At 39.1% G+C, this 13,254-nt stretch overlaps 1 protein-coding gene across 1 annotated transcript in view; it reads left to right on the forward strand.

Moving 5' to 3' along the window:
* spata20 (spermatogenesis associated 20) overlaps positions 1-13,254 on the forward strand; it is a 50,814-nt gene that overhangs the window by 15,176 nt on the left and 22,384 nt on the right. Inside the window, exons 13-15 of the mRNA XM_067429279.1 lie at positions 4,405-4,613; positions 9,041-9,240; positions 12,077-12,157. Of these exons, the coding sequence (XP_067285380.1) occupies positions 4,405-4,613; positions 9,041-9,240; positions 12,077-12,157 (490 nt within the window). The remainder of the gene's footprint in view (positions 1-4,404; positions 4,614-9,040; positions 9,241-12,076; positions 12,158-13,254) is intronic.

Below are 13,254 nucleotides of genomic sequence, written 5' to 3' on the forward strand. Positions count from 1 at the left end.
CCCTGCCACAAAGCAAAAATAGTATATAAATGGTTTGAAAGAAACCAAAGAAATGATTTTGAGGTGTTGACTTGGCCTCACCTCACAACTTAAAGGACTAAAAAAATCTGCTGCTAATATTTTATCTAGGTGGTAGATACAGCACACCTTCAGGGGTTTAGTGGAGTCCATGCCTCATTGGGATAGGGCTGTTTTGGCAGCCTAATATATAACCAAAGATCTTTCAAGCACAAATGTTTAGTACCTAGTCACCAGGTTCTTCTTCAAATTCACCTTGCACTTATTGTACATGACATTTGAATAGTGCATTAGGTCTGACAGCTTGAGGCAATGACATGGAAGGGGTCAGATGTTGAGAGAGATCTCCTCACAGGCACCTCATGACATTTTTTCATCCCTTGGAATGTCAGTTGTTTAAACTAAGATCCATGGAGGTTAAGTTCCCAGCGTTAGACCCGCCTTGTCCATCCTGCTGCCGACACTGTGATATCTTCAGACCTGTCACTATCTGTTTCCTCACACTCAGCTGGCTACAGTGCCACCTCTGTTCAAGGGTCTGAGGACAAGGGTTGATGTGATCTGAATCAAAAATTGTTAAACTTCAAAGCCTTTTGCAATCTTTTTGGGTGACACCACCTCAAAAGGAATTTCGAATGGCTTTTATAACACAAAGGTCCTACTAAATGTCTTTGTATGCATGTTAGTCAGTGCAGAGAGCTTTTGCATCTTAAGGCACTGCCCACTAACCGACTCAAAACTGCTTGATTTTGGTAAGGCATGTCATACTTACTGACAGTTTTACCGTCTGGATCTCACCCTCTTCTGTCACGCTCAATCATTAAAGATACAGATCACAAAAAAATGAAAATTATATCATAATTTTCTTGCCTTCACGTAATTCCAAACTTGTTTATTGAGCAAACTGCTGTTTCCCCATACAATATAAGTGTACATTTTACTTTGATTGTAAGAAAATGTAAATTGTTTGGGTGAATAATAGAAGTGAAGCAGCAGGCTAAATGACTGCTTCTGACATTTCCCTCCGATTTCATATTGTGGATTGCAACAGCCAGTTCTGGCAGCAAATCACTGTGAAGCACTCTGAAATAAGAACAGGAGTTCCGTGAGGACATAAGCAATTGTAATAGACTGAAATAGGATGCAATTCATGCAGTAACTTTAACTTGTGAGTGTGTGTGATGTGTATTTTTTCCCATCAGGCCTGTAATGCATTCATGCGGCGCTTCAGTGAGGAAAAAGATTCACTTTCAGTAAACCGACACTTTTCTGCCTCCACCTTTTAGATTTTTTATTTAATAGACTTCAGAAAAAACAACTTCTGGTTTTTAAAGGACTATGTAAATGAAGCTTATGTCTGGCTCCATCTCCCTTTGTCCAATTAACAGCCCAGAGATAGAACCCGACCCCCCCTACATTTTTCTTTCAATAATCCATTTCACTCTTATGTACGTCACAATAAAGAAGAAAGGCTACTTCCGTTACATCGCAACTTTAAAGGGAGGTGTGTAATTTTAGCTCCAATTGAATCAAATGTAATTGCAGACTGTTTGTTTGAACAGCCCAACTCAGTTGGTCATAACATTGGTGCAACCAGTGCTTAGACTGTGTTTGTCAACCAATTGGAATACGGGGGTGGGTTTTTTGTTGAAATTTTGTATGGTGCCACTAGCTGAATAGAAATTACACACTTCACAAATATAGCTATGTACAGTCTTGTTCAAAATAATAGCAGTACAATGTGACTAACCAGAATAATCAAGGTTTTTCATATATTTTTTTATTGCTACGTGGCAAACAAGTTACCAGTAGGTTCAGTAGATTCTCAGAAAACAAATGAGACCCAGCATTCATGATATGCACGCTCTTAAGGCTGTGCAATTGGGCAATTAGTTGAATTAGTTGAAAGGGGTGTGTTCAAAAAAATAGCAGTGTGGCATTCAATCACTGAGGTCATCAATTTTGTGAAGAAACAGGTGTGAATCAGGTGGCCCCTATTTAAGGATGAAGCCAACACTTGTTGAACATGCATTTGAAAGCTGAGGAAAATGGGTCGTTCAAGACATTGTTCAGAAGAACAGCGTACTTTGATTAAAAAGTTGATTAGAGAGGGAAAAACCTATAAAGAGGTGCAAAAAATGATAGGCTGTTCAGCTAAAATGATCTCCAATGCCTTAAAATGGAGAGCAAAACCAGAGAGACGTGGAAGAAAACTGAAGACAACCATCAAAATGGATAGAAGAATAACCAGAATGGCAAAGGCTCAGCCAATGATCACCTCCAGGATGATCAAAGACAGTCTGGAGTTACCTGTAAGTACTGTGACAGTTAGAAGACGTCTGTGTGAAGCTAATCTATTTTCAAGAATCCCCCGCAAAGTCCCTCTGTTAAAAAAAGGCATGTGCAGAAGAGGTTACAATTTGCCAAAGAACACATCAACTGGCCTAAAGAGAAATGGAGGAACATTTTGTGGACTGATGAGAGTAAAATTGTTCTTTTTGGGTCCAAGGGCCACAGGCAGTTTGTGAGATGACCCCCAAACTCTGAATTCAAGCCACAGTACACAGTGAAGACAGTGAAGCATGGAGGTGCAAGCATCATGATATGGGCATGTTTCTCCTACTATGGTGTTGGGCCTATTTATCGCATACCAGGGATCATGGATCAGTTTGCATATTTTAAAATACTTGAAGAGGTCATGTTGCCCTATGCTGAAGAGGACATGCCCTTGAAATGGTTGTTTCAACAAGACAATGACCCAAAACACACTAGTAAACGGGCAAAGTCTTGGTTCCAAACCAACAAAATTAATGTTATGGAGTGGCCAGCCCAATCTCCAGACCTTAATCCAGTTGAGAACTTGTGGGGTGATATCAAAAATGCTGTTTCTGAAGCAAAACCAAGAAATGTGAATGAATTGTGGAATGTTGTTAAAGAATCATGGAGTGGAATAACAGCTGAGAGGTGCCACAAGTTGGTTGACTCCATGCCACACAGATGTCAAGCAGTTTTAAAAAACTGTGGTCATACAACTAAATATTAGTTTAGTGATTCACAGGATTGCTAAATCCCAGAAAAAAAAAATGTTTGTACAAAATAGTTTTGAGTTTGTACAGTCAAAGGTAGACACTGCTATTTTTTTGAACACACCCCTTTCAACTAATTGCCCAATTGCACAGCCTTAAGAGCGTGCATATCATGAATGCTGGGTCTCATTTGTTTTCTGACAATCTACTGAACCTACTGGTAACTTGTTTGCCACGTAGCAATAAAAAATATACTAAAAACCTTGATTATTCTGGTTAGTCACATTGTACTGCTATTATTTTGAACAAGACTGTATATGGCACACACATTGTCATATCTGGAAACTATAACTATAACCATAACACGTATTACTGTGTTAGCGTAGAATAATAGGATTGCCTTATAGAGGTTAAGTTTATTATAATTAATTAACATTAAATCTAAAACCAATAAAAACTATTTTTACTTTTACTTTAACTAGATGTACTAAAATAACTCAAATTCAAATAAAAATGAAAATAACTACTGTATATGGACATTAAAACTACTACGTTAAATGACAGAACACTCAACAAAATTACAAAAACGTAAAAATTTAAATGAAAGAATTATTCAAAATATAAATAGAAACTACAATAGTACCTTAATAGCATACTTAAAAATGTGTATATCCATACTAACATACTAAAATCTTATATACACCTTATTTTTAAACGTGAGAGTGGGTGTGGCACATTCACTTAAAAGTCTTCCTGTGAAATCTGCTTCCAGTTATTGTAACTGTACAAAACAGTCCATTATACTGCTTAATATTCCAATCTGGTATTTCTTATCATCCATCCATTCATCCATTCCAAACTGCTTATAATTTGTAGGGTAATGGGGTATTGTCGTTTTATTGAAATGTATTATCATAATCATAACCAGTGTTTGTAGCGCAAGTAGTTTTACTGTTTTCTGCACATTGTTATTCTTCTTGTCGTTTACCCAAGCAGATAATAAATAGGAAATCTCGCACATTCACAAGAAAAAGCAAATAAGGTGGATATGAGGTATCCGTGAGTTTACAAGTTTTACATTCCTGCTGTAAACTCTCATGATCTCTTGTTTCCATTGATACGTGTATCACTGTAAATGCGTTTTCCATTCTTTTGGAGTTTAAATTATTTCTGTGGAAAATTGGCAGCAAGCCACAGTTGCAGTCAATAGAGCTTATGTTATGTTGATCAACCCAGCGCAAGTTAACCTGACATTATTACGCAGGTCAACCTGACATTAACAAGAAATTGAATTTGTATTTGTATAAGAACAGAAGATCTTGACCTTCCCTACTAATGTTCTCTATAATGTTCTCTCCAGTGCATCTCCCATTTCAGGCTTCCTGGATGACTACGCGTTTGTGGTTTGTGGGCTGCTGGACCTGTTTGAGGCCACGCAAAGGGGCCGCTGGCTGCAGTGGGCCGAAGAACTCCAGCTGAGGCAGGATCAGCTCTTCTGGGATTCCCAGGGCAGCGGCTACTTCTGCAGCGACCCCTCAGATCCGACACTGCTGTTGGCTCTCAAACAGGGTGAGGAATGACATCATGTGTGATGGTACTCTCTGCATACAGAGGCTATAGACTCCTAGGCTTTTTGCTCTGGGAATGTGTGGGTGGTTATGAGTCATGGAAAGGATGATGAAGATCTGTAGCTGTCAGTCTGCATTCTGCATCACTCCACCACTGAGCTCTGCTGTCACTGCTGATAGCACCACCACACTGCACTCTTATAGACCCTCGTCTTGGTAACTCTGTTTCAGCCAGACGTACCCTGCTGAAACCGCCCAATTCTCTCCTTACGTAACCTCATCACTGTCTTTCATTATGCTGTAATGTCTCTCTCTCTTTTCTATCTCACCCTAAACACACTGACATTTTCTTGCCATTTCTTTTCCAGTCAATCTTCTGATGAATTGTAATATTTCCTCCTCCGCCCTCTCCATGTTACTGGGTAGAACTTGACCAATACAGAAGACTGATCCAGTACATCAAAGCCTGCTTTGTTAAAGCAATTGATATTACCTTGAAGAAACGCAACAATTCTTTTATTTCACGCTGTACACCATTCATCACCTTCTGCATGACATTGCTATGGAAGTGGAATGAAAGAGTGATTTTTCATTCTTTTTTGGTCTTTCGTGACAAGTCAAAAAAAAGAGAAAAAGATCCACACATACTTTCGAAGTGTATAAGTGCCGGGGTTTAATGTCCCGAATGGCTTGGCTCCATATTTTCTCCCCAGGAATTGGAAGTACGAGCTTATGTGAGCGAATAGTTGCACCAGCGTGCCTGGGCTGTGACTGATGGCACTGACACCAATGAGATATGGATAAGGGCAGAGAAAGCTAACTGTTATGTTTTTGTTGTTGCATTTGATAAATTAAAATGGACATAAGGCAGATTTTTCATTTTTTCTGAGTGACTGGGCCATTATATAGTGAGCCAAGCGTGCAGAGTTGTCTCCATTAGGAGCCGTGCGGTGCCGTCACGTGTCAGAACCAAGTCTCCTCACCTCTCTCTGTCGGTGGAAGACGGATTGCCTCCCAAAGCATCTGCCACTCTAAATTTTACGCCTTGCCCAAACTTGAAAAACCAAAGCCAGTCAGCTTTGCTGTTTCGAAGAAACCACAGGCCGTGTAGCTGTTTTTTTTTGTTTGTTTGTTTGTTTTCTTGTAAAAAAAAATAAAGCTATTGGGTTTCTTTATTTTGGGCTCAAGAGTCCTTCAAAGTTTTTGTTGCTGTGCAAATTTCCAATGCTCACTAAGGCTGCATTTTTTTGATCAACAATACAGTAAAAACAGTAATAAAATATTATTACAATAACTAATTTCTATTTTCATAAAGCTGCATTTTCAGTATAATTACTCCAGACTTCAGTGTTACATAATCTTTCAAAAATAATTCTAATATGCTGATTTGGATCTTAAGAAACAGGCACGCTGATTAATATTTTTGTGGAAACAGTGATACTTTCAGGATTCTTTGATGAATTGAGAGTTCAAAAGAGCAGCTTTTATTTGAAATATAAATGCTTTGCAACATTAGAAGTGTCTTTACCGTCAGTTTTGATTCATTTTGACTCTGTGGCCATTAAAAATCCCAGGATGTCCTTTGATAAAAAAGGGTAGGGGTGTAACCCCGCATCCTGGACAAATTTGCCCGTTGGCCCCTGTCCATCATGGCCTCCTAATAATCCCCATATAATGATTGGCTTCATCACTCTGTCTCCTTTCCACCAGTCAGCTGGTGTGTGGTGGGCGTTCTGGCGCAATATGGTTGCCATCGCATCATCCAGGTGGTGATGCACATTGGTGGTGGTTGAGGAGATTCCCCTCTTCTATGTAAAGCCCTTTGAGTGCCTAGAAAAGCGCTATATAAATGTAACAAATCATTATTATTAATTGAACTATTAAATGCATATAGGTGCTGGTCATATAATTAGAATATCATCAAAAAGTTTATTTATTTAACTAATGCCATTCAAAAAGTGAAACTTGTATATTATATTCATTCATTTTACAAAGACTGATATGTTTCAAATGTTTATTCATTTTAATTTTCATGATTGTAACTGACAACTAAGGAAAATCCCAAATTCAGTATCTCAGAAAATTAGAATATTGTGAAAAGGTTCAATATTGAAGACACCTGGTGCCCCACTCTAATCAGCTAATTAACTCAAAACACCTGCAAAGCCCCTTAAATGGTCTCTCAGTCTAGATCTGTAGGCTACACAATCATGGGGAAGACTGTTGACCTGACAGTTGTCAAAAAGACGACCATTGACACCTTGCACAAGGAGGGTAAGACACAAAAGGTCATTGCAAAAGAGGCTGGCAGTCCAAGCACATTAATAGAGAGACGAAGGGAAGGAAAAGATGTGTTAGAAAAGTGTACAAGCAATAGGGATAACCGCACCCTGGAGAGGACTGTGAAACAAAACCCATTCAAAAATGTGGGTGAGATTCACAAAAAGTCGACTGCAGCTGGAGTCTGCGCTTTAAGAACCACTATGCATAGACGTATGAAATACATGGGTTTCAGCTGTCTCATTCCTTGTGTCAAGCCACTCTTGAACAACAGACAGCGTCAGAAGACACAAAAAGGACTGCTGAGTGGTCCAAAGTTCTGTTCTCTGATGAAAGTACATTTTGCATTTCCTTTGGAAATCAGGGTCTTAGAGTCTGGAGGAAGAGAGGGGAGGCACACAATCCACGTTGCTTGAGGTCCAGTGTAAAGTTTCCAAAGTCAGTGATGGTTTGGGGTGCCATGTCATCTGCTGATGTTGGTCCACTGTGTTTTCTGAGGTCCAAGGTCAACGTAGCAGTATACCAGGACGTTTTAGAGCATTTCATGCTTCCTGCTGCTGACCAACTTTATGGAGATACAGATTTTTATTTTCCAGTTGGACTTGGCACCTGCAAATAGTGCCAAAGCAACCTGCACCTGGTTTAAGGACCATGGTATCCCTGTTCCTAATTGGCCAGCAAACTTACCTGACCGTAACCCATTAGAAAATCTATGGGGTATTGTGAAGAGGGAGATGCGATATGCCAGACCCATGCAGAAGAGCTGAAGGCCACAACCAGAGCCACCTGGGCTCTCATAACACCTGAGCAGTGCCAAAGACTGATCGACTCCATGCCATACCGCATTGCTTACCACAAATTCAGGAAAAAGGAGCCCCAACTAAGTATTGAGTGCTGTACATGCTCATACTTTTCATGTTCATACTTTTCAGTTGGCCAAAATTTCTAAAAATCCTTTCTTTATATTTGTCTTAAGTAATATGGCCATGGCTTCAGCCTATACCGTTTCGGTTACCCTCCTTGTTTGTAATGAATTTGATGTACATACATTTTGTTCGATATTTAGTAACAGAATAAACCTTCATTCGTTCAATATTCTAATTTTCTGAGATACTGAATTTGGGATTTTCCTTAGTTGTCCGTTATAATCATCAAAATTAAAAGAAAGTTAAAAGAAACATTTAAAATATATCAGTCTGTTTGTAATGAATGAAAATAATATACAAGTTTCACTTTTTGAATGGAATTAGTGAAATAAATAAACTTTTTTGGATGATATTCTAATTATATTTGTATGGAACTTTACTTGCTTAATAGAAATAGTAATTTCTTTAAAAAAAAAAAATCCAGACTTTTGAACTGTATTGTATTTTTGGAAGCTACATAGCAAATTCAACTTTAGATGTGCAATTGATGTTTTAACTATGCATTTGCTGCAAGAAAGGGAATGATGGTGAAATATAGTTTGGTCACACTATACTGTCTCTTTATAAACTAGACAAATGAGTAGTATTTTGTGGCAAGCTTTATAACTAAACTTCATCAACAGTACACAAAAGCCATACAAACTTTGTATCATTTATTATGATCAATACTTATTTTCTTCCACCATAATTTGTTAATTCATTACTCCCAACTTGTCAAGCTTTAAGAAAACCCAGTTTTATGGTGCAGTTTATGGTCGTTCATTCTGACATGACTTGTGTGCAGTAAATGGCTATGCGTGGTGCATGTGTTTTCTTCGGAATGAGCTACCTGATAGCATCTGCATGTGTTTGGTTGGGAAAGCATTGCTGCTATTCATCAGTCATCGCTTCCTTCCCTCTCAGCTCCCAGATGCAATCAACTCATTACATTGTGACACGAGGCCCGGGAACCCACTCCCAGCTCTCCTTCTGCACACACACAAACAAAGAGCAGATAAAGTAAATCATCTCACAGCTCTAGAGCCACTTTACTCGTGATATCAGGCACTTTTAGCTCTGTTTAACCTGATAGATGTGCTCTGGTCAAATTGATATTGTAACCATCAATGTTATGATGCCATTTTTTCCAGGACTGTTTAAATGAATATGCTGGAAAACATGGCTTCTGCACTGGATTGGTTATCTGACTGGAATGCCATTGTGACCGTTTTCTTTTTTTCAGATCAGGATGGTGCCGAACCCAGTGCAAACTCTGTCTCAGCCATGAACTTGCTGCGGCTCTCCCACTTCACAGGCCGGCAGGACTGGATGCAGCGCTCTCAGGAATTACTGATTGCCTTCTCTGATAGATTGACTAAGGTGCCAATCGCCCTGCCAGACATGGTCCGCAGTGTCATGGCCCAACATTATACCCTTAAACAGGTAACTGGTCCACACAGCTACTGAATATGAATTTTTCTAGTTTCACTTGTCACATCATGTCCAAATGATGCAATTGCAAGGACATTTTTTTTTCCTAAAAAAAGAAATACAGTCTCAAGTCTTTGGTCCAAGTCAAGTCAAAGCCAAAGTGTTTTGATTGTTTTCTACTAAAATTATAATTAGTTTATTATTTTAAATACACTGTAAAAAAATATTTAGAAAAAAAGTTACCTGGTTGCCTTAAAATTTTGAGTTCATTGAAATTAAAATTTTGAGTTAATACAATTAACATTTTTTTAAATTTCGACAACGTTTATTAAAATATTATTAAACTATTTTGTAAGCATATTGGATATTTGTGTGTGTTTTATTTCTGATGACACAGTGAAACATGCCAAATAGTGCTATTTTCATGATTTATCATTTTTTTATGTGGTTCAGATACAATCATATTTTGAGTTTCTATTTATTAAACAAATTTCCTTCATTGTATCAACTCAAATTTTTAATTTCAATAAACTCAAAATTTTAAGGCAACCAGGTTACTTACTTTTTTAAGTTAAACCAACAAAAAAACAACACAATTTTTTTTACAGTGTAGTCATATATATATACTATATTGCCAAAAGTATTGGGACACCCCTCCAAATCATTGAATTCATGTAAACGGTACTTGCCTGACTGCATTGTGCCAAGTGTGGTGGAGGGGGGATTATGGTGTGGGGTTGTTCTTCAGGGGTTGGGCTTGGCCCCTTAGTTCCAGTGAAATGAACTCAGTGCTTCAGCATACCAAGACATTTGGGACAATTTCATGCTTCCAACTTTGTGGGAACAGTTTGGGAATGGCGCCTTCCTGTTCCAACATGACTGCACACAAGTGTACAAAGCAAGGTCCATGGAAGAACCTGCAGAGTCCTGACCTCAGCCCGATAGAACACCTATAGAGCGGAGATTGCGAGCCAGGCCTTCTCGTCCAACATCAGTGCCTGACCTAACAAATGCGCTTTTAGAAGAATGGTAAAAAATTCCCATAAACACACTCCTAAACCTTGTGGAAAGCCTTCCCAGAAGAGTTTAAGTGGTTATAGCTGCAAAGGGTGGGCCAACTCCATACAACCTACGGATTAAGAATGGGGTGTCATTAAATTTCATGTGCATGTAAACGCAGGCATCCCAAAACTTTTGGTAATATAGTGTATATAAGTAGTCACTGCTTGTAGCTGAAATAAAAGGAGACGATGTGGGCCACCAAATTACAGTCACCATGCGACACACACCCAGGTCTGCTCAGTTGGTAGTGCGCCTGCCTCTACGGTGGGTGTCTTGTGATAAAAGACTGAAGCATACAATGAGGCAGCGGTACACAACTGACGATCTGTGGTATTGGTTCCAGGATCCACCTAAGAAGACTTCTTCACTAGACTATGGTAGTGCTGAATCGTTTAAGGCCAGTGCTGTGGTGAATCGTTAGGGATTGTAAGACCTAGTCCTAGTAAACAAAAAAATACTATACATACATAATTAAATATACAAGCATAAACAGTGAACAATGGTTTTTGCCAGAAAATGGATTATGACTTCAGACAGAACTTAGAATAGCTCATTGATCAAGGGACTCAGATTCTCAATGATTTTCCTGTTCCATCTGGTGTAGATGTCCTGCAGGTTGACCGATACACCTGTGGTGTTATATGCAGCTGACTCATCAACCTCTGCATGTCCTTGAGGTTCAGTGTTTTGGTGCTACTGTACCGGACAGTAATGCAGCCTGACAGGAAGCTTTCAATTGTGCACGCAAGTTTAATGATCTCAGCATCTGGGGAGCCATCCTGAACTTCCCCAGGCATGTGTGGGCCAAGTCTTCTGGAAGATACTCACTTAGGGGCCCTATTGATCATGAAGGTGTCAAAACCAGCCAACGTCTTGCTGCTTAATAAACCTGTTTGGAAAAACAGCAAACCAGCATGCGAGACACATGTTCTAGTCACAAGCCATGGCTGACTGTAATACGGTCCCTACTGAAGACTCTCACTTCATGCTCCGAAAACCTGAAAGTGAACTTCTCTCCAGTGGGGACTGTCACTTCTGGATGCATCAGCCTCCAGGCTAATGTTGGGGCTAACACCATAAAGGAGATTAAGCCAATGATTTTCACCGTCACATGATCCTTCATTTATCATTCCAATATGCTATTTTAGGGGCTCAAGTAACATTTCTTTATCAATGTTGCACCATGAGGAACACCAACATTATTATCAATGTTGAAAACGGTTGTGTTGCATAATGTTATTTGTAGAACCCTTCTATTTTTAATTTAAGTAATCTTTGTTGAAAACAAAAAAATCTTACTGACCCCATACTTTTGAATGCTGTATCAGATCCCTAATTAGCTTTTTTGGGATGTCAGTATGACCCTTGCTATAGCCAGTTCAGCAGTCCTTACTATGAGAACTGTTAGCACTCGGATCTGTCACATGTCAAATAGAGTGATGCTGCTGGATAAAAGTTTTCCCTGTCAGGGCATTTTTCCAAAAGTTTCCTCTTGTTCCCGGACAGTTGTAAGAACTGTGAACGAACGTGTCATGGCCATCAGAGCTCTCCAGCGGCGGATAAGTCATCAGAGTAGGAGGAATAACAAGCTAAAGGTCCAGCTAAGGGCAGCCCGCTCCATATCGCACCTGCCTACCTCATTACAACACCATACGAGCGGCTCTGACCCTTCCTTCATCTCTTTCATTCTCTTCTCATTTGTTCATTCGGTGGTTCATACGTTGTTTTTGCTGCTCACCAGTTTGTTGTTCTGTTCTGTGTAACAGTCTCTTGTTTTTTCTCGTAGATCGTTATCTGTGGCCAACCTGATGCTGAGGACACTGCAAGTTTGATTTCCTGTGTCAACTCGCTATTTCTGCCCCATAAAGTAAGTGTGCTTTTCTCTGAGAAAGAGAATTGTTAGGGCTATTAAGGTCACTTTAATTGGGTGTTTAAATCCATCTACTCGACTTTGAAATACTATATGAAAACTAATAGCAACAGAAATGTTTTGGGAATATATTTTTGATAAACCTTTAAACAAAGTAAAATAAATCATTTCCTAAATTTTAATTTTAAAATTTTGGGTGTTTCTTTGACATAAACTCATAGAACACACATTGCACAATCTTATATTTGATAATAATGTTAATTTACCAAGCTATTTGAACAACTAAAATCTTGCTTTTACCTTAAACTCTGATATCTACCACAATAATACAGGTGGCACAATAGAAAGCCACATGATGAATCGAATTCATAGTAAGTGGCCCGTCCATAAAACAGGGGCATGACAATACTGTACTTGTGTATACAGTGCACAGGGTCATACAAAGACAAAATACCATCAGGGTAACACATGACAATTAAATAATGCAATAAACATTAACTAAATAACATTATGGGCCCTATCTTGCACCCAGCGCAATTGACTTTGTACACCAACGCATGTGTCATTCCTATGTTGCACCCGCGCAAAACGCGCTTTTCCCTCCACAGAAGCACGTCGCTAAACTAGTGAATGAACTTGCGCTCCCTGGGTGGTTCAGCGCAAAAAAGGAGGCGTGTTCCGGCGCAAACAATCCCTGGTGCTATTTTGCTGCGCCACTGACCAGAAAAAAACTAGTCTAAAGCCAGTGGCGCGTTGCACGTTGTTCATTATGCTATTTTAAGGGCACATGCTTGACCATAATGTACAGCGTTCACAACGCGCATACACTTTGCTCATGTAATCTACACAGATGCAACAGTTATTTTTGCAAATCATAAATTGTTACACTAAAAAAATATTAACACGAGATGACGGAAATCATTGTGGTGTGCCACGAAGATGTGAAAAAATAGGCATAAATCTAGCTTACAAATTATTCAGGCTAATTGTAGTAATTAAGAATCAGACCTGTTTGCCCAATAGTGGCAAGACATATATGTATATAAGAACATCTGACAAATTGGTTTGTCTGTCAAGAACCAGGAAAAAAAATC

Source organism: Pseudorasbora parva, chromosome 21 (genome assembly GCF_024679245.1).
Source record: "Pseudorasbora parva isolate DD20220531a chromosome 21, ASM2467924v1, whole genome shotgun sequence".
NCBI lineage: Eukaryota > Metazoa > Chordata > Actinopteri > Cypriniformes > Gobionidae > Pseudorasbora > Pseudorasbora parva.